This window comes from Candoia aspera, chromosome 14, assembly GCF_035149785.1.
Source record: "Candoia aspera isolate rCanAsp1 chromosome 14, rCanAsp1.hap2, whole genome shotgun sequence".
In the NCBI taxonomy this organism is placed as follows: domain Eukaryota; kingdom Metazoa; phylum Chordata; class Lepidosauria; order Squamata; family Boidae; genus Candoia; species Candoia aspera.
Window position 1 is genome coordinate 9,327,931 of NC_086166.1, and position 23,076 is coordinate 9,351,006.

The following is a 23,076-nucleotide window of genomic DNA, read 5'->3' on the forward strand; positions in this document are numbered from 1 at the left end:
TTTTCCAGGGATTGCGCAGCAGTAACAAAGCATTTTTTGGAGTTGAATTTGAAGCACTGCCCAACTCTAATGTACTTATTGCATTATTAGCTTCTAAGCAGAACACTGGCTGTTCTCTTCGTGACTCACCGCAATAAGTAAGGTATTCTCATCTGGATTCACTCCCAGTTACATCTTTCAAAGGCTTCTTTCTAATGCTCTCAAGAGCTATAATTTCTATAGGACGATGGAGCAGAAATTAACTTCTTTCAGATAGTGAACTTTCTTTTAATGCAAATACAAAAAAACAGTTTTAATTGCGGAAACTGTAATGTTTGTAGGACGCCTGAAAACAGTGGGCACCCCAACTCATTACAGCATCATATAAAAACCCAAATTCTACTAGTAATAACATATCCTACCCACAGCAGACTGTTTAAATCCCAGATTTACATCTTTTTGTAATTTCTACAAAAACCAAACACATTCCACAGAAATATTAAATATTTGGAAACAAAAATCATCCATTTGCCTTATAATCAAGAATAAAAAACATGTACTGATTAAGCTCATGGGGAATTTTTAGGCTTTTTTGCATATTTCACTGTCTGTTAAGAACAAAGAAGTATCACCACTCTTGTTTATCTGCACATTTTTTCTCAGGGCTGCAGCAGAAAAGCACTTCCTATTCGGTTTCCAAAACACTAAACGCCTGGCGTGATACTTCCCCATCCACAGAGAGGTTTGGTATTAAGAAAAATGAGGGAAAGCATTTCGCCTGCTCTACAGAAGACCATTTCTACCTGAAGTGCAATAAAAAGACAATTCTCTCTTAGTCTAAAAGTGTTCTCCACTGGAAGGGCTGCACAGCTCGAACCTGGTTTAAAGATAAATAACTTAAAAAGGGTGAGCAGAGGTTCTCTGGTGGTACTCCCTACCAGCAAGGACCCTGGGCAATTACTGAACACGCATAAGTCTTCCCCTTAATGATGAAATGTACTGTATTTCTGTTTCAATGCAATTATTTCTAATCTAGGCCTATACATTAACCTCCATATATGTCACACAAATGACTGAACTCATTTTTAGCCATGCATTAAGGGGGCCATCCTAAAAACAGCGAATCCATTTGGATCTACTCCCGGAAGCAATCATTACTGGTCTGCCACCCATTTCTCTCCTCTCAGAAATTCATCTGTGTTTTAGTATCTCAAGCTGGTGAATCATAAGTGGAATGCACCTAAAGCAGAATTCTTCTATTTGACTAGCAGAAATGATAGGAAGCTGAAGATAGATAACTCGGCTAAGATACTGTAAAGTTCACCGATTGTTCTCCTGGGGTAAAGACCAGGAATCATGTGCGCAGCTCTTTCGTGGCATATAAGTTAATTAAGTAAATCTGCATACAGTTGCACTTGAATAAAATAGTTCCAATGCAAAGAAAGACATTATTAACTTTATAAATAATTCCTGCAACATACTCGCCAGACTCCATCTTAAAATGCACTTACTCTCTCCTGCATGACAGCTTATGGAATGCCTCTTCTAAGACTGGAAATTTTCCTTTCCAGCTTCTATAAGCATGAATATGAAAACGAATAGCATTAAAAAAATATCATACCTGATCAATAAGACTAGACTTTATGGATTAAAACTTTGAATCAATTTGTGCAATTAATTCAGTACTGCTATTTTTTTTTATAAAAAGCACTCTTGTTATACATATGGGGCCTGCAACAGCTGCCAGCAGCCATCATAAAGAGGTTATAAATCCAAATGAGCATCAAGGCAGAAAAAGACTTGAATATCTGCAGTTTTCTTTTTCTTTTTTTTGCCCAAAACATTAATTAAACAAAAATGAAACCTGCTTCTATTAGAGCTGTTTTAACTAATAAAGGGCATGTGTGATATCCTCGTTATACCTGACAACTTTTGATAGACCTAGTTTCATCCCCCTTTAAAGCCCTTTAAGTCAATATTTATAAAATGTTCATTTATGTTTTAAAAAAAAATGTGGATAAATCTCAGAAAGGAACAGGAGCTGAAATCTACTTATAGCTCATCCTCCCACCCCTTTTCAAGCAAATGCAGACTGCAGAATTCAGCTATTTCTTCAAGCAATAACACTGTGGCAGTTCCATGTTATATAACGTCTCAAGCAAAACAAGCAAGGGGAAAAAACTGAAAAAAGAAAAGCATGACAAAAAGGCTTAGCAATGAATTTACTATGGATATTAGGCCCAAAACAATCCACTTATTTTAGAACACTTCCTTTAAAGCTTGCAAAGTATCCAGAAAAAATGTCCAATGCAGGGCATCTGGGGGCAACGGGTGTTAAAATTTGCAAAACGGCAGACACCATGCCTGCCATCTTGCAGATTTTGACACAAGACACAAAATCTTGTGGACCTGTCGACATCCTTGCCCATTGCTTCCTGGAGCTGGGCACCATTCAGAATCCATCGTCACATTCTGCAAAAGACTAGGGCAAAAGGAGAAATTGCGGTTCCTCGTATTAAAAATAAACTGTGTGTAGACAGCTTAGCACATCAAAGACAAACATGATGGAGCTTTTTGATATAAGGGAACGTCTGAACAGCCAATACCTCTATCTGCACTCTAAAGTGGTACAGCTGAAGGAGCTCGTGTGCACTGGTCACTCCTAAGATACAGTCCCAGTTAATCAAGGCACCCTCGGAAGCCCAGCGGGATATATCATCACCTCTTTGTTTTCCCTTGAGAAACAGCTTCTGTCAAAGTCAGATGAATGAACTCATAAAGCTGCTTAGCACTGGCAGCATTGCCCAGAAGTTCTGCCAGCTTGTCCTGAGAAAGGGTGATGAGTTCTGCAATGCTCTTAACGTGATTCATTATGGCCTGGCAGTTTTTGGAATTTATTCCAGGCATTTTTAGCAGGAAGTCTTGAGGACCTGGGTTGTACTTGTCCTGTTCGGGGAGGTTTTCGGAATCGGCTGTGACCGCCAAGGCTGTCGCTGCGTCAGGTTGAGGCCTGTTCTGCTTCAGTTCTTCAAACAGCTCGGCGGTGGCATGCGGAGAGGGGCACCAAAGGAGCCGGAGCCGCGGGAAGTGAAGAGTAAGGAGCGTGAGTTTGGAAATCACATCATTGCTGGAGATCTCTTGGTACAGAGAAGACCGGGGAGTGAGGGAAAATGATTTATTGGGGTCAAACTCAATGAGGAGGACAGGCCGCTTATAATAGCGAGACATAGAAACGCACTGAGTGTACAGCCTCCCATTATTCAGAGAGCCAATGAGATCGCTGATGCTCTTCCGTTCCACACAGATGTCAGGGGTGAGAATGTAGTCCCCCACTTCTAACGTCACGGGCTCAATGTCAATGCCCCGACGATGAATCAAAGATGGAAGCTCGCTGCGAAATTCACGCATGTCCACCACAATGCTGTGCTGTACAACCTTCTGGAGTTGGCCGCCTACGACAAGCAGTGAGAGACAGAGGTAAGCCAAATTAACAACAGCAAGCGTAGCACTAGGCTGAATGTTGACAGATTATCTGGGTGCGGGATGGGAGGTGATCGTGCACCTGCACTGCATCCAAGACATCTCAGGTCAAACTCCAGCATCCCTGCTTCAAGGATGAAAAGTCAAACTAAGGGAAAAAAACTTCAATCTCTTTTTTTTTTATCGTACGGCATAGCAGTTTGGTGTTCGTGCTGCTTTTTCTTGCTGGGAAATCCTTGTGAGGTCCAGCAGCCAGATGTGTAGATTATTTAGCCATGACAAGTCACGTTGCCCAGGGTGCACCATGAGGAGGCTAGTCTACATTGCACCGAGTTGGGCTGGGAGGGAAGGACTGGCCCAAGGTCACCCAGTCGGCTTTCATGCCCAAGGCGGGACTAGAACTCTCATACCATGCCTGATTGGCTCTTGGACTGAGAGGGAGGGACTGGCCCAAGGTCACCCAGCCGGCTTTCAGGCCTAAGGCGGGACTAGAACTCTCATACCACGCCTGATTGGCTCTTGGACTGAGAGGGAGGGACTGGCCCAAGGTCACCCAGCTGGCTTTCATGCCCAAGGCGGGACTAGAACTCACAGACTCCTGGTTTCTAGCCCAGCACCTTAACCACTTCAATCTCTGGAGACCGGCTGCTAATCAGAAAAGACCAGTTCTCAACCAGTTCCTGTTCTGTTCTCGTCCTTTAATATAAAGAATTCCTCAGCATTGTTGGAGGGGGAAGGCACAATGCAATATAACAAAATTGCCCCTTCCGCTTCCATCCTAGGGGAATGGCTCATTTATGGAGAAATGCTTGACAATATGTAGCAGTGGAGGTGACCTACTGGATTTCTTTCTTGTTAATTTTATTTTGCCATCAGGTGGTAACAGAAATGGTTCCTCTAGAGCAGTGTTTCTCAACCTTGGCAACTTGAAGATGTGTGGACTTCAACTCCCAGAATTCCCCAGCCAATGCTGGCTGGGGAATTCTGGGAGTTGAAGTCCACACGTCTTCAAGTTGCCAAAGTTGAGAAACTCTAGAGAGCATTTTTCTGTGGCATGGGAGTTGCCACTTCTTCTGTACAATATAACATGGCACGCAATGAACTGTGGGGCAAAAACAGTAACAGCTGGGCTACCAAGGGATAAGGGCAGCAAAAACAAAAAGGAGGGATAGAAAGAAGGCAGGGTAACCCCATCTTTTCAAATGGTAGAAAATCCTGCCTCCAAATAAGAACATCGGTCTGCTGCTTTCCTCAATATGGATTGGTGCTGTGGAAGTTGGGTCCTTCTGGATTCATCATTCTATGACTGAAGAATCTGGACGCCTTCTGAGAATGATAACAAATATCCGTCTGCGCCCCCCACACCAGGTTTCAGCAGTCATGTCCATTTAGGGTGCCAGCTAGCACTACCCAGGGCAAACTATTAAATTGAGACATCATTTAACTGACCCGGGTATCAACCAAAGCAATCACAAGTGATGTGGGACATTCACGCGACCATTTCATCAATCAATGTGAATCCAGCCCCCCCCCAAAGGGGAGAGACTGAGACAGGATTTTAAAAAGGGTTGCGGAGATTCCAAAACAGACCTGCTTTGCGAGTATCAATAGAGACCGTGGCTGGAGTGGAATCTCTTGCTAAATCCAAGTTGGTTTCATCTCGCCCTTCTCTTTCTTCGGGGATTACCATGCTGGCTTTCTCTCTGAAATGAAGAAAAGGAAGAGGATGCATCAGTATGAATTAACTTCTAAGCACGAAAACGGTCCATCTTGAATGTGGGAAAGACTCTACCCAAAGCCATCAACAACTCCTCCTGTTGCAGCAAGGCACGGCCACTGGCTACTCTAGCTGGGGATGATGGATGGTGTTACCTGTCATATTGTATCTGGACCAGATTGGGGAAGGTTGGGCTTGTAACTCAGCACTAGCTGGGAAATACTTGGATGGGAGACCACCAGAAAAACTCAGGTCTGTAAACTAAACCGAGAAGTTATCCCAGAAGGAGGTGATTACGAGCCACCTCTGTAATGTTGCCAAGAACATAAGATGCATCCATACAGTCCCCAAGAAAGCACGAGTTATGGGAGACCTCATTTTTCATTTCAAAATTAGAGCCCTCTTAACAGCTACCGAATAACATCGTGAGACCAAGCAAAGGAAGCACTACAACAGGCAGGACGGAGGAAGCCTCTCTTCACAAGGAAGAAGGAGTAAGAGAAAAGTTTTTAATTTACTATTTAATTTACTAACAGGCCAACTGTTCTGCAAGATGGGACATGGGGCAATTAGATACGGTGTTCCCAAGCAGCCTACCATCCAGGGAGAAAGAAAGAAAGAAAGAAAGAAAGAAAGAAAGAAAGAAAGAAAGAAAGAAAGAAAGAAAGAAAGAAAGAAAGAAAGAAAGAAAGAAAGAAAGATAGATAGATAGATAGATAGATTTATTTTCTATCTCGCCTTTGTTATTTTTATAAATAACTCAAGGCGGCGAACAGACCTAATACTCCCTCCTCCTCCTATTTCCCCCACCGCAAGAACCCGGTGAGGTGAGGTGGGCTGAGACAGAGTGACTGTCCCCCACGGTCACCCAGCCGGCTCTCATGCCTAAGGTAGGGCCAGAACTCACAGACTCCTGGTTTCTAGCCCGGTGCCTTCACCACTGGACCAAACTGGCTCTCTCTAACTTCATTAGAGAATAAGCCTATCAAGAACACGCACACAAAAATTAAGACCCTATTATGCTATTTCAGATTCTAAGGCAGAAAAGCTTCTGAATTTCCAGCTGCTGAGGCAAGGTGTGTGTGTGTGTTTCTGAGCCACAGTGTCAAACGGGATGGCGGGTCAGTGAGTGGTAGTTTGATCCAGCAGCTCTCTTCTTACACTACAGCACACTGTAGTAGACAGAGCCCGGGGTGAAAACTGGGGAGACCCAGGCTCAAATCCCCACTTAGCTTGGGATGTCCTTCAATGATTTACCATTCTCCCCACCCCCACCCGCTAAAACAATACACACACACACACACACACACAATACACTATTTCATCACCAAGAAGAAAACACAAACGCCTCCTACAGCTGTGGCTGACAAAGGGGTGGGGAAGAATTCAAGAAGCCTCCCTCCGCATGCTTTCTCTAGCGGGTTACATAACGCTACGCCCATCCTCCACAGTGTTCATCTTTTTACATAAGTTTGCTACCTTGGAAACATGGAAAGGGAAGAGGATGACACAAGCTGCATAGCAACAGAAAGAGCCAGCTCCAACAGCCTTGCAAATGGGCAGAAATCTTTCTGGAAGAGTGGAAGTTCTTGCAGATAATTGCATTTATAGGAACTGGCGTTATCGCTTGGCCAATTTTAGAGGAGGAGGTGAAAAAAATCACTCACCATCTGTCAGCCCTTTGAGGTGGACCAGTCTAGGAAACTAAAGTTATAAATGCTAATGCTACTTTTATTGTACCAGTATCCTGCAAGTTGGAATGTGCCTCCCCCGTCCCCACCTTTACCCTAAAGAGAAGTAGGGACGGTCAAGTTTGAGACGCTTTCTCAAATTACATTTCTGCCTCAGACTCAAATTCCTTTTATCTGACCATTGCCTTGGTTGCGGCTCTCCCTCCTGCTCCTCAAGGTTATTCCTACAGCCTGTTACATCCTCACCCAGCATCCTTGGACAGCTCCCAAGATACTTTCATTATTATTTGATTTATATTCCACCTTTATTTGTACATTCAAGCGTCATAATTAACCAGATTTTACCACTCAGACAGGCCCCACCAATGATGCCTTGATCTGTCTTTAAATTGTTTCATCCTGACCAGTGCCTCAAGGAGTACTGAACCTTTGGGGCAAGTTATCTCCTGTCGTACTCTGGAGTGATGCTGTTGCAAGGGCCCTGTGATGATCCTGAGCGACAGTCATTCAGCACTGCTCAAAGTGCCCCACAGACTTCTACTGCTGCCGCAATATAGAAGGTCATGTTTTCTAATGGTAGCACACAAGAGGCATTTTACCTAATAAGTTTTTCAAAGGCTTCCTTTTCTTTCCTTAGTGTCGTAAGGTAGCGCTGTTCTTCGGTTGACCCTCCATAGATAAGGAAATAAACTCTGCAAGGCAAGACAGAAAAACTTTCAAATCCAAAAGACACTGGCTGGATTACAAATCACACTAAATCATGGCTTGCAAAATAAGCCACAATGGCTAGGCACATTCACAATGCTAAACCATTGATCGTGTCTTACATATCACAACTCCAGAGTCCACACAGTGTACTAAGTGAAATTCAGGTCAATGTGAATCCAGCCAACCTGCATCCCAGATGTTTCATTCTAGCCATTTTTTTTTATTATTGACCGAGGTAAGATGACCACAGGTCTTTCAAAGGGGTCACAGCAGATGGCAGAACCCAGCTAACCTTGTCAGATCTCAAAAAAGCTAAGCAGGTGAACCCTGGTTAATCCCTGAATAGGAGACCACCAGAAAAACTCTGAGAAGTTGAGAAGTCATCCCAGAAGGTGATTACGAGCCACCTCTGTAATGTTGCCAAGAACATAAAATGCATCCATACAGTCACCAAGAAAGCATGAGTTATGGGAGACCTCATTTTTCATTTCAAAATTAGAGCCCTCTTAACAGCTACCGAATAACATCGTGAGACCAAGCAAAGGAAGCACTACAACAGGCAGGACGGAGGAAGCCTCTCTTCACAAGGAAGAGAATCTCAAACAAAGGAATCGCCTCAGAGGATGACAGTGACAAAAACAAGAGCCACAGAAGATATTCTCCACTGATTGAACTCAGAAACAGCTTTCAGGCTTTTGCCTTCAGAGAAGAGAAGTTGGGGCCAGAAGAACAGAGAAGATGCAACTCTGCTTGCAAGGCGGCCAAGAGAAGGGCTGCAATAGTTGTAGTTTCCGTTGCGAAGAAGAGAAAATGATTTGCGCCAGCCAGATAGGCTAGGTCTTGAAGCACGCTGTTTCCAGGAATTTGATGGCGCAAGCGGCAAGCTCCGTGACAAATAAAGCTTCCTACTCCTTTACGTGGGGACAAATGAGGCTGCCAAAACCAACTCTAACTGCATCATCTTGGGCTTCAATTCACGGGGAAGAAAGCTGAAGAATCCAGGGCAGGGTTTCTCAACCAGCGTTCCGTGGAACCCTCGAGTTCCGCGAAAGGTCACTGTGGGTCACGATTTACTTAAAAAATTATTTCAAATTTGGGCAACTTCACATGAAAGAGGTAAGTTTCATTCTTTGTTTTTAGCTGAAGAACACTGTCAATACAGCCCTCCCCATGAAATGAATATAATAATTTTGTAACTTCTGGCCTATCGTTGAGCCTGAATGTGCAGGGGTTCCCTGAGGCCTGAAGAATGTTTCAAGGGCTCCTCCAGGGTCAAAAGGTGGAGAAAGGCTGCTCCAGGGGCTCAGGCGGTGGCCTCATTCATTACCTGGCCCATGGAAGGGGACTGCTAGTACATGACTGGCTATGGAAGTGGCATTAATAGGAGAGATTTGAGTTTGGGGATCTTGGTCTGAGGTACTGGGATGACATATGGCTGGCATGAAATGGCTTGTCCCAAGCAAAGACAGGGCATGTCAAACCTGGTCCAGTGGGCTTTAACAGAACCCAGTGGGAAATCTGGAAGCGAAGAACTTCAGATAAGGATCTGTATTCAGCGGAAATCTGCGGGTATTGGCTTAATGTGTCAGTGAGCATGCGAAGGCTGGGCCTGCCTGTTGCCTTTGATCTTCTTCCTGAGTCCTGGCTTTGGGGAAGGATGCTTAATCACTTATTTAAAGCCCGAAGGATCTTCTCTTCTTGTTCCGCAATACTCTGGAAGCATCGTTTTCATTTTCCATCATAGGCAAACTGCACAAACTGCAGCAAGCACGGAGAAGGGCAACATGTTCAGCATCCTAGGATTTAGACCTTGCAAGGATGGACTGAGGGAAAAAAGGTGCCTATCCCTGGTAACCAGGAGAGGTATGAAACCATCTTCCAAGCATGCAGGGGGATGTCCCAGAGAAGACTGTTCTTTCCCAGGAGATGGAATAAGGGTCTTAAAACTATAGGCAGGTAGATTCTGGTTGAACATTAGAAAAAGGTTCCTAAGCATAAAAAAAGATAAACACAGCCTCAATAGCACCTTCCAAATTCTATGCAGGCAATGTCACAGCCTCCTTGTTTTGGGCCAGCCCTGGGAACTCTAAGCCGCAGAACAAGAAGCAGGTTTACCACCTTAATAAGAATTAAACCTGTGATTCATTCTCTAGGAAAGAGGCTGTGATCAAATTTCACAATCTACATATCCTTCCTCATTATGAGACCCTGAATAAATAATGCAAAATGACTACAGGCATGTATTCATTTCTCCAGGCCACAAATCCGGTTGGGTCTTTTTTTTTTGTTTTTAAAGGGAGCATGGCGTTGTTTTTATTTTTTGTCCAAACTAGGCTAGAGTGCAAACACAGGGAGTCCTCACTTAACAACAATTGGGATCAGAATTTCAGTTGCTAAGCAAAGCGGTCATTATGCGAATCTGACCCATCTTGTGGTGGCCGTTAAGTGAATCACCACAGTTGTTAAGCTAGTCATGTGGTCATTAAACAAATCACATGGTATCCCATTGATTTTGCTTGCCGGAAGCTGGCTGGGAAGGTTAAAAATTGTGATCACATGACTGTGGGATGCCATGACAGTCATAAATGCGAACTGGTTGCCAAGTGCCCAAATCGTGATCGTGTGACCGTGGGGACGCTGCAACAATTGTAAGTGTGAGTGGTTGTAAGTCATGTTTTTCAGACCATCATAAGTCTGAACTGTCACTAAATGAATGGTCATTAAGCAAGGACTACCTGCATAATCAGAACAATCTCTTTCAGCAATTATTCCCTTTCAAGCCAAGTTACCTCAAAGGTTTTCCTGGTCTGCTAGCCTTGTAAATCTCCAGCTGGCGAACGAAAGTCAGCTCTGCATCATACAACACAACATATCTTGGTTCCACCTCATGCAAGACAGATGTGAGGGCATAAGGGTCCCCACAACCATTTAAAGGATGGATAACAGTTACTGGTTCCTTTAGGATACCATAATAGGCATCCGAGGATTGCAGGTTTAATTGGAGATCTTCTGAACTTTCACCGTTGCTCTCCTGGCTACTGCTGAATCCCTCAGAATTGTCTTGTTCTTCCTTGATATTTTCCTGTTCCTCTTTGTTCAACATCTGTGTCAGGGTTAACTCTGCTTTTTTCTTTCTCTTTTTTGCTTTGGAGGATTCTCTTTTTGCTTTTTTGGGTGGTGGTTCTCTGGCATTCTTGTCATGGCACTTAGCTTCTCTCTTGTTCTTCAGGCAGACCCCACTAGCTTCCTTATCCAACCCAAAGGTTTTGTTGTAGAGCCTTGTTAAATAAGCTTCGGCCCCGATTATGATATATTCCTTGAGCTGAGCACAAGTACGGTCGTCGCTGGCACAAATAAGCACACGCCCTGCAGTCAAAAGAGAGTTTTCACACTTACAATATGAAATCAAGTCAATCTCATATTTCTAACAGAAAAAGTAAATATGGAGTCTTCACAAAATAGTGCAGCTGTCCTCAGCTCCTAACAAAAGCGCTACTGTTAGGGGATTCAGACAGCCTCTAACAAAGGCTTTGTATCTGAGGTTCAACTGAAGAGGTTTCAGGAGGGGATGAAGTGGTGTCATTCTTTCTTTCCCATTTTCCTGAAAAATCGCCCCCTCGTATGTTACACAGCTCCAAAACTGAGTGTTTTATTGCCTGCATGATTTCAACAAGGTTAATGGCCCAGACTGCCTCAGGAGATGGTGTCTTTCTTTCATGGTTGTTAACCTGAGGCTGGACCTTAGGGATGCTGGAAGGGTAGGCTTCCTGCACTGGCAAAAGCCTAGACCAGATGACTTTTGAGTGACTTTCCATAGTCCCAGATGATTTTATAATACAATACTTTTCTCCTAATACCAAAACAGCATTGTTGAGACTCTAATTGCTTGAGGCAACAGAGTTCTTTAAGGGGTAGCATAGGGTCCATTTCAAACATTAAGAGGCCTCTCCCCTCAAAGTGCATATAATAGAAATCAAATAAATAAATAAATAACATCCATGCATTGCTTGCTTGGCAGCCATGTATATTTATCTTGTATTTATTTTATATTTTAATTGTTTTAACTGTAATTGTTTTGACTGCTTTGTAGTTTTATTGTTGCAAGCCGCCCAGAGTCACTTGCTGAGATGGGCAGCTATAGAAATAAAATAAATAAAATAAAATCAATAAAATAAAATCAATAAATATAAACACGGCAGATGCTCAAACGATATTCCTGGCTGCCTCATCGTGTCCGTCGCTGTCTGGACAGACGTCCTCACCTGGCCCACCCAGGGCGTCACTGTTGGCATTCTCCCTTTCAATCTCCTTCAGCACTTCTCCGAGAGCGTCCCACTTGGGACTGCTTTCCAGGACCGGTTCCCTCTTCTGTTCTGAAAGGGAACACAAGTTATGAGGTTTATCCGTTCTCAGAACGAGTTCTACACCAAACCTTTCTTTTTTTCTTTTTGCTGAACGTGAATTTGTGCAGGGGTGTTAGAACAACGTTGGGATCACACTGGAAGGTGCGCTGCGTACTCAGATGCCTAAGAAAGGAAAGAATCTACACGTGTCAGGCTACATAAATGAAAAGGAGTCGCTATACCTTTTGCTTCTTTTACATCTGCTTTTTCAGCCGCTTTTTCTTTCTTACTCGCATTATCATTTGGAAGGCGATAAACTCTGCTCCGAGCATTCAGAAACATTGATGTGCTAGAATCAAGAAAAAGCCAACCTGGGAGATGGATAAGGATAAGGAGAAAGGTAAGGAGAATATATATATATTCTACCCATATATTCTACACACACACACACAGGTAGTCCTGGGCTATCAACCACAACAGGGACCAGAACATTTTTGGTTAAACGGTGTGGTTGTGAAGCATTGCATCATGTGACCGCACCCAATTTCAGGACATTTTTTGTGGCGGTCGTTAAGTGAATCATGCAATTCCCCATTGATTTTGCTTGTCAGAAGCCAGCTGGGAAGGTCACAAACGGCGATCATGTGACCTCGGGACGCTGCAACCACCGTAAATACAAGCCAGTGGCCAAAAGCCCGAATTTTGATCACGTGACAGCAAGGACACTGCAACAGTTGTAAGTGCAAGGACTGGTTGCAAGTCCTTGCACTTACAACTACTTTTTTCAGCACTGTCATATCTTTGAACGGTCGCTAAACAGATGGCCGTAAGTCGAAGACTACCTGTATGTATGTATATATATAAATAATGTAAGGGTGTGCTTATTTATAAAATTAATGCAAATATTCAACTTAACTATTTTTCTTTCCTTCCACCCATTAGTTTTTGACTCAGCATTTAAAATTAATAAAAGCCACATATTTTTTTAAAAATATAAACATATACAGTGATGTTCAAGGGAAAAAACTCGCTTTGTTCCTTAGCAATGCATGTGTCTGCAGGCATTATTTTCAAAGAGGGACGTGCTGAATACCTCTTCTGATTCTGCCATCTGCTGCTTTTATAAGAGTTTCTATTACCACTGTTTAATCTCTTGTTCATTTAGGGAAGTACAAAATGTTGAGTCACAGATGGTCCAGCCCCAAAATGGGCCATACAGACTTCAAAACGCCATTCTAAATTCCCTGGAAGTGATCTTTCTGTGAAAAAGGTCCTATTCCAGGGTCAAAACACTTGGAACAAACATATTTCAGGGGAAGGAAATGACAAAACGTTTTGCATAAATCCGGGTATACCTAGTAAGCCTCCTAACTGGCTTTTTTAACTTACTGAATTGCAGCTTTAATGCAAATATTAACTATTTAGGATAAAACGGCACAGATGCAGGGAACGTGCTTCGGTCGACTTCACACGCTTGTTGGAACAAGACACAGTGGCCTAGTTTACTCATAGCGCTATGACATAATCTCCAGTGGCTGCGTTCAGATCTCACACTAAATCAAAACGAGACAAATCACACTACAGCTTAGCTTAATGTGTGAACCGAGTCATAGATGCAACATCATCTAATCCAGTGTTTCTCAAACTTGGCAACTTGGCTGGCTGGGGAATCCTGGGAGTTGAAGTCCACACACCTTCAAGTTGCCAAGTTTGAGAAATGCTGCTCTAATCCCATCAATACCGACTCTTCAAGGTTTGCAGGAGGACAAAGATGCTGCAACGCCAATAAATTGGTGCAGCAAGTATGTTTATCACATTAATAAAGTGTGTTTATCACAGGCAGGAACTGGGAAAATTCACTCCGAGTCCTATCACATGCAGAGCTATCACAAAATTGGTATGTCAACGGAATGAGGGATTCCGAAAGGATAAGCCATTTTTTTTACCCCAACATACTTGTTTGAGCCAGACATACGTGCCACTCTCCCCCCACAATCCCGGAAAAAGATTTACCACTTAATTCTGTTTGTTGCATGAACCAGCCCCAACAGATGGCATCAGAAATGCGAACAATTTACGTGTGATAAACGTCCTCAAATAGCACAGCTTCCAGATCCTTACATTTCCCTTCTCCCAGCAGCCAAGACCTTCTTATATAATGACTAAGCTACAAAGGGACGCAAACCACATTTTCAAGCAACAGCCGTTAAGTGGGAGGCTGGATATATTCCGTGTCCTCCAGCCTTCTGGCTGGATAGGAACACTCAGGAACATTTGTGTGCATGTGTTGTTATCTTTGCTCTCATTAAAACTTTACTTTTAAAACAATCTGCTTGATTAATCTATTCCTACCTGAATTCTGACCAAAAGCTTTTTCCGACACTCTTAGGGACTCCAAAAGACGAAGGAAAGTGACGCAATCGTACTGTGTCAAGTACTGCAGCAAGGTACGGAGGATCTTCAAATCTTGGACCAGAGATTTGGTCTTGGTTCCAAGCTGGTGCCAAAGAGGATCTAAATAGTGACGAATTGTCTGTCAGAACAACATTGGGAATAATTGTTAGTACATGATGCAGTGACCTATACTGACCCAAACCAGCTGATCTCTTAACAGATTTAGAACCTGAAAACCTTTAAAAGGAAAAAAAACACACCCTAAAATCAGGGTTTGCTCCTTCCTCTGAGCACCATTCTCTGTAGTTAAGATATGTTTCCTTAATGCCCTGGATCTAAACCAGGATTTCTCAACCAGGGTTCCATGGCACCCTCTGGTTCCACGAGAGGTCACTAGGGGATTCCTGGGAGATCACGATTTATTTAAAAAAAATATTTCAAATTCAGGCAACTTCATATTAAAGAGGTAAGTTTCATTCTTTATTTTTAGTATAAGAACACTGTTAATGCATATATACAGGCCTACCCATCAAATGAATAGAATAATTTTGTAACTTCTGGCCCATTTTGTAACTTCTGGCTTTTCCAAGTTGAGCCTGAATGTGCAGGGGTTCCCCAAGGCCTGAAACATATTTCAAGGGTTCCCCCAGGGTCAGAAGGTTGAGAAGGGCTGATCTAAACCTTCTTTGGGGTCATAAACGTGCTCTGGTCCATTTGGGCTGTCAACTACTTCCTTCCTAGTCCCGACCCTCTTTGGAATCTGATAGTATGACAGGACCCACGTTCCCCAAAAGACTGCTAGCTCAGGCTAAATTATCTCTTCTTTCTCTACTGTATACCCCCTCCCACTTGGAGTTCACTCCTTTCTTTGCCCTCCACTACTCCAAATCCTTGCCCAAACAGCCAAACCAGTCTGCAAACTATGCATATTGTCATGAGGCATTATACAGTAGTTGCCTATGTTCATTAAGGTCAAAACAGATGTAGTGGCAAGAGACCTGTGACTAGATTTTTAAATTGTACAAAATGGCCACCTCCCCTTCTGGAGGGAGATCATGGGATCCCTGGCTGAAAGGAGGGCAATCATCTTTTTCCCTTCTGACAAATTTCTCGAACGTACATACGTACAGAGATACATCCCATTAAGTCCTTCCCTTCTGGGGACCGCTCATTAATTAAGAAATTAAAGGCACGAGATAAGAAAAGGAAACACAACTAAACAATCAACACCAACCCCATTCACTCAATCTTTCCGTATTTTTCCAGCTGCCACATCCAATCACCACTCATGCGTTCAAGAAGTTCGGAGAGTTATTATTTGTCCTACAAGACAAACTACTGAATGAAGACAAGCCCTGGGAGAAGGCACAAACCGGGAAAATTGTGTCTTTATCCAAATATGAAGCAAAATAGCTGCATTTAATTTTTTTTTAAATGTGGAAGATCTGATCATAGATTTCTTGCCATCCTTCAACGTTGCCCATTCACAGCCACACCTGATTCCATCAGAATTTTTTGTTCAGCTTTTAGGGACACTAGATTAAAGCTGTTTAGTACAAGACAGACTTCTTTAAAAAAAACAAAACAATCCCAATGATGTTATGACCCTGGCACACAACTGCCAAATAAAAGAACATTTATTTCATTGTTAACAAGCTTACGATAAGCAAGCCAGAGACTTGGAGAGCTAATAAAACATTCTTTTATGTAAAGACACAGTTCAAGTATTAACAGATGTCAGACCCTCCATTTAAATAAAAAACAATAGACTTCTCTCCCTAAACCAAACACAGCTGGTAGGAAAGGAGAAAAGTTCAGCTGGAGAGTTTTGACTAGGTGCTCTTGAAGTTTGTGACATTTCACAAAAGTAAAAAGTAAAAAGTAAAAAGTAAAAAGTAAAGTAAAGTAAAGTAGCACAGACTGGTTCCTTCCAAAAGAAACAGATGCACAGTCTGAGGAGCCTGTTGCCAAATTAAGGAAGACAAGGAAACCTGCCATTAATGAATGTAAAATGCACCAATTCTTAGGTTGGCCTACAATCAACAGAAATATTTCACTACTCTTTCATAACTTAGCCAAGCATTTCATCTGAGCTGTGTGGCTGCCCTGGGACGCCTTTCAAATGCCACAGCTAAGCTCAGGAAGCTGACGGCTGCCTCATCTTCATTTTAACTCCATAGACCACCATCGCCTCATTACTGAATGACACCACCCCCGCCACAGCAAACATCCCCAGGCTCAAGAACTATGAAGTCCAACTCAGATCCTGCAGGTGCAGCTTAATAATCAGCGTATCACTTGTTAGTTAGAACTTGGCTACTGTCACCCCAGTTAAGTAACTGAGATCCAGGCTCATTTCACTGAATGGACTGAGAAATGTAGGAATGAGCTGGATGTGCGACCAAGGACGGATGCTGTCTCCCTGCATACTTTCAATGAGATCTATGTTTATTCTATACATTTCCCATAATTCCCCTCAGGAATACAAGCCAGTGTACATGACTCTCCTCCATAACAATCCTAGGCAGTAGGTTAGGCTGTGAAAGAGACTGGCCAGTTCAAGCAAAATTATCACCGAATGGAGAGATGAATCCAGCTTTAGAACGTCCATGTTTGAAAGCAGTATACTTTGAACTATTGGGTATCAGGGACCTTGAAGAAAGGAAGGTTACGACTCTCATACTTATGCATACCAACATAAAAGTAAATCAGTACAACTTCACCTTGCAAGCTGATGAGAAAGAAGCATTAGACTCCTCACAAAAGAAGGAGAAGTACCTTTTCAAAAGCCATGCCAATGGCATTTTCTAAGGACAGATCCTCCACTTCCAGAGCAGGGTTGCACTGCTTCAGTTCTTTCAGACATGCGTTCAGGATGTCCAGTATGGAACTCTGGATGGCACGCATGGCTGAAGTCATGGGGATGTGCATTTCCACCACTTCAGGTTTGTGTTGCTCTAAAAAGGAGTTCACTACAGCATGAAATCTGGGGAAGAGAAAGACAGGATGATCTCACCAAGGAAGGGCCTGCACGAATCAACACCAGTCCTGGGTCCTAGCCATGGACAATTCACCCAAGCGCTAAGGTTGGAAGGATTCTTTTGATCCTTACAGCCACCTTACCTTGGCCAGAGATACAGCTTCCTTACAAAGAGGTTTCGCATGACTCTTTCCACGTGACAAAAGCCAGTGTTGAAAGCAACCGCATTATCGGTGAAGGCTTTGATGAAACCTTGCTTGTTCTTCTGGCGATAGAGTCGCAAGATAAAAGCTTCTTGGCACGAATCAATGATTCTGTGGGCTTTGTACACCAGAATTCCTGGCAGAAGAACAAGAATAAATTGGAAGCAGGGGTGGAGGTGGGGAGTCCAGAACAAAACACAGCACAGGACATGAAGTTTTTCAAGACAGGTCAAGAGTTTGAAAGGTTTGAAAGTTTGAAAGGTTTTGCCGATTTAATCATCCTTTGGCAAATTCTCCAGAGAGGGAAGAATGGATGCCCTTTAAGTCCTTCAGAATGGTGTCAGTGAAAACGCTGCCCTGGTTTAAGATCTGCTCAATGAATTAAAACGAGAAGTGGAGGTACTCCCTGATCTTAGAAGAATTATTCAAATGAAATACCGAAGCTTTAGGGAATTCATCTACTCAGAAATATGACCCCTGGAATACAGCTGGGTTTGTTCTCAAATAAGAGCTCACAGGATTGAGCAGCACACGTTAAGAGCCCTCCTTGCTCAAACCACTGAAGTCAACCAGAATTTCCAGGAAGCCACAAGCAGCACATGGCAGGCAATGGTCTGTGGCTGCATTTCCTTTTCGGGATGCGCCTTTAAACCGTTGGGCATCTTCCTCAGTGGAAAGACAGATCTAGAATCAAGGCGTCATAGGGATTATCAGGATCGAACACAGCCACTACATCCTAACACTAGGTAGGAACCCCAAGAGGCTGTTAATGATTCTGTAACCCTTCCACTCCGGACTTTCCTCCAAAGCAGTCAGCAGTCTTATATCTAGCTCTCCATCTCTAGTGTTAGCTGTTGGCTTTATGGCAGTGTTTCCTTTCCCAACCTTTAAGAGATGTGGACTTCAACTCCCAGACTTCCCCAGACAGCATGGTAAAGTTTACCCATGCTGGCTGGGGAATTCTGGGAGCTGAAGTCCACACATGTTAAAGTTGCAGAGGTTAGGAAAGCCTGGCTTAGAGAGACAGAAAGTGACTAGCTCAAGATTACTCCTCAGACTTCATGACCTCATTCCAGCAGTGTCTCCACTAAGCCACGCTGGTTTTTAGTGCAGAAAAGGATGCCCTGAGCATGGGTGGATGAGTAATCTGTAGCTTACCCTGCATGTTTAATAGAGCTTCTCTTATACTGACCTCTAGTGGGAATGTCCCTAGAAAACAAAGAACATTGTTTCAAATCCGCCTACATGTGAACCGAGAGGAACGACAACCATGCATTTTTCAGTCTAGACTCAAAACTATGCATGGCACGCCAGGAGAAGGGAACGACAACCGGTTGTAAAGTTCTTACCAGTGATAAGATCTGCAGGAATCCTGTCGGTCAGAAAATCCACCACCAGAATTCGGCTTGTGGCAAAAATAACTCCCCCTTGGGTGTACACTTCATAGCGGCTGCTGCTGGCAATTTCATTTGTCACACGCCGAGGAAGATAAGCAACGTTATCGGTCTTTAACTGGCCAATAAAATACTCCTGGCAAAGGAAAAATGATTCAGAGTTAAGAGGAAGATAAGCAATTAAAGACTGTCTTTAATTGAGAAATATACCGGAGAAAGGAAAAATGATGCAGAGTAAACGCAATGCAGAAAAAAGGGTGATTTATGAATGCATGATTCAGTAACATGCCAATAATATTAGCACTGTGGGTTGGTCTAGACAGGACAGATTATACAAAGAAGAGTAATATGATGTATTGTTAGAGAGAGAGGTTAAAATATATTGTACTTATAACTGCTGTGAAGAAGATCAGAAGCCCCTTCCTTATACATTTCTTCTCTTTCTTTTCTATTTTTTCTTTAACCTTTTTTCTTTTCTTGCACTTTCTGCTTTTTCTTTGATTTCCTCCTTTTCCCCTTTTCTTTCTTTCTTTCTTTATATTAGTTTGCGTTAGTTTTTAATCTCCTTGTTTAAAAGCTTTAATAAAATTTATTTTTTTAAAAAAGCATTGTGGGTTGGCCTTATCAAGGGCCAGCTAGCCTGTGTCAGCCATTGGCCTTTTCCAGGGTCTTTCTCTCTTTCCCATCCTCCACTTTGAGGATTTGTACCCCTAAGGCTCATTCCTTATTAAAGGAAATATGTTAAGGTTGTTTTGTACTTCTACAAACCTTAGGTTCCCCAAACTCTCTGCCAATTATTGAGCATAAATTGAGAATTTTGGCTACATGAGAACTGGTTTTCAGCAAATGAGTTGTATATACTGTACAGCTGACTGTCCAGAAATTAAGAAAAGAAGCAAATATGCATGTATGTATGTATGTTTTCCTGGACATAGTTCTAAGCACACAGGAGAATCAATTCCACTGAAGAAGTGCACTTTACTTCTAAGTAAGTATTCTTAGATCATGTTATAAATCTGAATTGCTTCTTTATAGGATCCTCAGGTTGCAGTGCTGTTCAGTATTTGCCTAGGAATGAAGCCTACTGAATTAAATAGGTATTATTTCTGATTAGATATGCATAGGACTGTACTATTAGTAGGCATTTGAATATCATTTGCATATCAATTGACAGGAGACATATAGTGTTAAATGTTACTAAATATTTCATAACCTTGATGATGCCTTAAGATTTGGCACACCTTTAACATTTTTTTATACAAGTTTATTTCTTCTTTTAATTGCCTTTGAGTTTAAACTGTATGGGTTGTTTCAAATAAAAAATTAAAGGTGAATAAATCACATATAATGAAAGGCTACCCAAAATGATTGAAAGTTAGCCCACTGTGGCAACGCAGCCTTTCTGTATTTCTGTAAGGTTTATTTTATTTTAAATTTTCTGAGAGCTACAGCTTTGGCCGGGAATCAACAGAAATTTACTGAGGGCAGATCAGTTGAGGTGAAGAGTTTTTGCACATACCCTTTATTCCAAAATTTTATTTTATTATTAAAATTTATTTCAAAACCTGCCATTTTTTTTTACAAAAAGGAAGTTCAGGCCAGCAGTGCTGCGTTACGTGGAGTGAAATAGCTCCCCTAAAACTCAACAAAGGAGTCTCGATTTGGTGCCACTATTCAGCAAAAAACAGGTTTGGAGAGACGACTGAACCAAGGTGAGGGAAGGAGCTGGAAGGAGGGCCAAGGGAGAGATCAGGAGAAGTCTAAGATGAAGAAGCTCTAAGATAGAAAGAGCAAATCCTAAGGAAAGGGACCTAGAGTCATAACTGCCGTGAGGAGGTCACCAGGAAGCCATGTGGGTTAGAGACAGGTGCCAATTAACCACAGTGAGTTAGTTACATGTGTCCTAAGGGGAGGACCCAAAAAAGTAGCAGCCAGGAGAAAAGCTGCTCTGAGGAGAGGGAGGAGGAGGAGGAGGAGACCTGCATGAGTCTTCACTTTGGCTTTGTTCATACAACACTCTTGATCAGGACAACTGAGTTCATTCAACAGACTAAACTTGGTAGTTTTAAATGAGGGGGTGGGGACTAATATGTTTTTAAGCCAGATGAGCAGGTTAGGCAAGCATAGCCCATTTCGTCCATGTACCTGCAAATCCAGAAAGGAGATCCAGTGAATAACCGCTGTAAATTCAGTCTCTAAGGGAGTGTGAGTTGAAGTAAAAGACAATAGGACAAAAGTGGATAGAGATGTCAAAAGGAGGAGCACATTTTCAACAGCCCCCCCTTTAGAATATTAATATAAGCAAATGCACTTTTAACATCTGCCTTAACCTCTTCTACGTTTTGTTACCGTCCAAATGTTAGCTGTTCGTTTCCTGACAAATAAGAAGGAAGATTTGGATTTTAAGTGAGTGTGCCTTTATTCCCAGGGCCTCTTCTCCCCTTTCCTACCGCAGCATCTTCCCTCAGGGCTCCCCACTCTACTTCCCACCACATCTTCTTTTTATAAATGTATTTCAGTGCCAGCCTTACTGTGGGGTGGAGGTTGCCCAACCCTGCTCTGAGCTCCTTGGAGGAAAGATTGGCTCAAACGGAAGGGGAAATCAACTTTGGAAGGACTGCTGGTGCCAACTCCTCTCAGGAGAAGCCAGGAGGCAGGATGAGGCTGGCCCAGGTTCAGACCCCTTTCATGTCAGCCCCTTCTCACACAAAAAGAAGAGTTACCATTTGGTGTATGGGTTAAGGCAGCAGGCTAGAAACCCGAAGACCATGAGTTCTAGTCCTGATTTAGGCACGAAGCCAGCTGGGTGAGTGTGGGCCAGTCACTCTCTCTCAGCCCTAGAAAGGAGGCAATGGCAAACCACTTTGGAAAACTTTGCCAAGGAAACTGCAGGGACATATTATTATTATTATTATTATTATTATTATTATTATCATTGCCTTTTCGATGTAGAGATCAACGCACCAGGCTAAAACGGGAAGACCCTGAGTTGTCAGGCATGAAGTCAGCTGGAGGACTTGGAGCCAGTCACTTCTCCCAACCCTAGGAAGAAGGCAAGGGCAAACCACTTCCAAAACTTGCCCAGAAAACTGCCAGGAATAACAATAACAACAACAACGGAGAGCCAGTGGGGTAGAGGTTAAGGCACCAGGCTAGAAACTGGGCGACCCTGAGTTCTAGGCCTCCCTTCTCCCTCAACCCAGCCCACCTCACAGGGTTGTTGTGGGGAAAATAAGAGGCGGGGGAAGTAGGCACACAGCCTGGAGTGGTACCAAAACACAGGCGGGATAGGAATCTAACCTCACTCCCTAAATAATAGGCTTGGCCTTCCCAGCGAAACCGGGCTAACGCTGAAAGGAAGCGGCCGCCCTGCCCGCCTTGAGCTTCTACAAGGCCAGGCGCAGGGTTCCCACGACCCGCTAGGCTCGGCGGGCTGGGTCGTCCGGAGCGTGGCGTTAACCCGGGTTGAGCGTCTCGTGGGAACTCGGCCGGGGTTAGGGTGAGGGCCGCCCGTACCTCCTCCGCAGGGCTGGTGTTCAGCACCAGAACCAGCCGGGTGGGCTCGCAGTAGAGGCGAAGGAAGCGCAGGAGCAGGCGGTCGGCGCCCAGCCCGCGGGCGCAGATGACCAGCCCGTCCTGGTGGAAGAGATCCAGGAAGACCTGCGTCTCGTGCTCCAGCGCCGCCATGGCCGGCGGCTGTCACCGGCCGCCTCTCCTCCGCGCATGCTCCGGGGGAACCACGGAGCTGGCAAGGCAGAGCGACGCAGAAGGCGGAGACTTCCTCTGCGTGCCAAAGAGGCGTTCCTTTCGGGCCGGAAGTTCTTCTCTCTACCGACGCGGGGCGCGGAGGAAAATGAACCTGTAAAGATGCACGCCTGGAGCGGCTCTCGGCAATTAGAGACACAGACAGCGCCGCTGCCATCTAGCGGTCGGAGGGTTGGTGCAGCACGGCTTTGTGGCCATTGTTTGAATCTAGCCCAGGGTTTCTCAGCCTCGGCAACTTTAAGATGTGTGGACTTCAACTCCCAGAATTCCCCAGCCAGCATGCATTAATTGTATTATTTTGCATCAATTTTACGCATGCTGGCTGGGGAATTCTGGGAATAAGTCCACACATCTTAAAAGTTGCTGAGGTTGAGCAACACTGATTCTAGCCTCCCCGGACACGAATTATTCTAGAGGGCTTT

The 23,076-nt window shown here is 43.6% G+C and overlaps 1 protein-coding gene across 1 annotated transcript; it reads right to left on the reverse strand.

Moving 5' to 3' along the window:
• Positions 1–243: 243 nt before the first annotated feature.
• Positions 244–22,599, reverse strand: ERCC4 (ERCC excision repair 4, endonuclease catalytic subunit). Its single transcript, XM_063314717.1, has 12 exons — positions 22,406–22,599; positions 18,845–19,025; positions 17,436–17,631; positions 17,091–17,298; positions 14,271–14,451; positions 12,161–12,289; positions 11,838–11,948; positions 10,365–10,941; positions 7,467–7,559; positions 5,050–5,162; positions 2,586–3,431; positions 244–1,553 (listed from the first exon to the last, which is right to left on the reverse strand). Exons 1-11 carry the CDS (start codon positions 22,574–22,576, stop codon positions 2,698–2,700), a joined length of 2,694 nt encoding a protein of 897 aa, XP_063170787.1. The 5' UTR covers positions 22,577–22,599; the 3' UTR covers positions 244–1,553; positions 2,586–2,697.
• Positions 22,600–23,076: the final 477 nt, after the last annotated feature.